A 1676-nucleotide genomic window follows, 5' to 3' on the forward strand; every position below is an offset into this window, starting at 1 on the left:
GGAGGAGAGGTGGTGTAGTGCTTACAAGTTGGGCTGCAATCCACATGGTCAGCAGTTCGAAACCATCAGCAGCCCCATGGGAGGAAAGACCTGGCTTTCTACAGCCTAGAAAATCTTTAAGGGGGTCCTGCTGTGAGTCAGCCTTGACTCAATAGCAGTGAGTTTGGTTTTTGTTTGTGGGGAAGAGAGGCAGGCGGAAGGCCTGGTGTCGCTCAGCAAACCAGAGGGGGCCTTCTGGAGGAAGCCATGTAATAGCTGTGCTGTGAGAGACGGGGAACCAGGTGCTAGGGCAGGGGCTGGGAGTCTATAGATGGGCTGTGTTCTCCCCGGAAGCATTCAGAGGAGGGATGAGAAACCTGCTGTGGATGGGGCACTCAGTGGGGCTCAGTTAGAGAGTTTGGAACCAGGGAAAGGGTTAGAGGAGAGTGGAGACAGGCACTGGAGGAGGACTCCAGGGTGGGCCTCAGACTACAGAACGGTGGGTGGGCAAACCAGGCTCCTGTTTCCATGCAATGCTTGGCCCAGCGGCCAACCCCGTCAGGAGGCTAGGTTCTGAGAGATCGTCAGTGTGGCTGGGACCAGGCCATGGGCTCTGGTTCCTTGAAGCCAGGAGGAAGGACAGAAGAGATGGGGGACGCCTGGTCCCTTGATGAGGCCCATGAGTGGGGGTTGGGAATGGGCAGGAGCCTCCGGGTGCCTGGCCCAGGCCAGGTAGTCCAAAGACACTGTTGTCCCCTGCAGAGCCCTCTGTGCCTACGTGGTACACAGGAACGTGACCTGCATCGTGCAGGAGAGAGCAGAGAGCTACGTAAAGGCTGAGTATCGGCAGTGTGGGTGGAGCCCCAAGTGCCCTGGGACAGTCACGTGAGTGCACCCCATGCCACCTCTCAGAACCCCTTGGCATATGCCCCAGCCCTGCCTTCTGCAGAGAGCAGCCACCAACTCCACAAAGGGCCACAGGGCCTTGGGGCCCAAGATCCTGCCTCCACAAACCAGTGTGAACCAGAGCCCCAAGAAGCAGGGAACCACAGAGGTCCCCCAAAGGTCTTGAGCACATTTGGGCAGGGAGGAGGGTCCCGAGCCAGCCTCAGAGGGACAGGTTTGAAGGAGAGAGAGTGATGAGGAAGCAACAGTGGATAGAGGGGGTCTCGGCTGATGCCCAAGGGAAGGCAGGGTCTTGGAGAAGCAGGGGTGGGGCCGGTCATGGAGGACTTGGCCCAGACAGGGACCAGTAGAGGATGGCGGAAGTGTCATGCATAGGCTCCTGTGGACTCTACCTGGAGAGTCCACTGAGACCGTCTGCTGCAGCACATCTGTGGGGAACAGTGCCTGGCTGCTCTCAGAGGGAGGTGCCCCTGATGAACCTGGCCTCTGCCCTGGGCCCCACCCCTCCCTGCCCAGCATGCCAACCAGAGTGAAGGGAGCAGACCAGGGAGGTGTGGGGAGGAGGAGGAGGAGTTGATACAGGCCAAGAATGGCCCCTGGAGAGTGAGGGGTACCTGCCCCAGCTTTGGGGCAGTGCCTCCCACCCATGGGTTGGGTGGGCTTTATCAGAATCCCCAGGTGCCACAGAAGCCAGAATGGAGTGTTTGATAGCAGCTCAAGCTAAGGGAACTCACATGGGCTTGGGAGTGTTGGTGCTACATCCCTGCCACCTCCCTCCATTCATAGGGGCT

The 1676-nt window shown here is 59.2% G+C and overlaps 1 protein-coding gene across 1 annotated transcript in view; it reads left to right on the forward strand.

The window, feature by feature from the left end:
• The first annotated feature begins 658 nt into the window (after positions 1 to 658).
• EMILIN3 (elastin microfibril interfacer 3) overlaps positions 659 to 1676 on the forward strand; it is a 4204-nt gene continuing 3186 nt past the window's right edge. Inside the window, 1 exon segment of the mRNA XM_030887096.2 lies at positions 659 to 864. Coding sequence (XP_030742956.1) covers positions 659 to 864 — 206 coding nt within the window.

This window comes from Echinops telfairi, unplaced genomic scaffold, assembly GCF_000313985.2.
Source record: "Echinops telfairi isolate 266 unplaced genomic scaffold, ASM31398v2 ScPeMD7_5592;HRSCAF=6446, whole genome shotgun sequence".
Taxonomy (NCBI): Eukaryota; Metazoa; Chordata; class Mammalia; order Afrosoricida; family Tenrecidae; genus Echinops; species Echinops telfairi.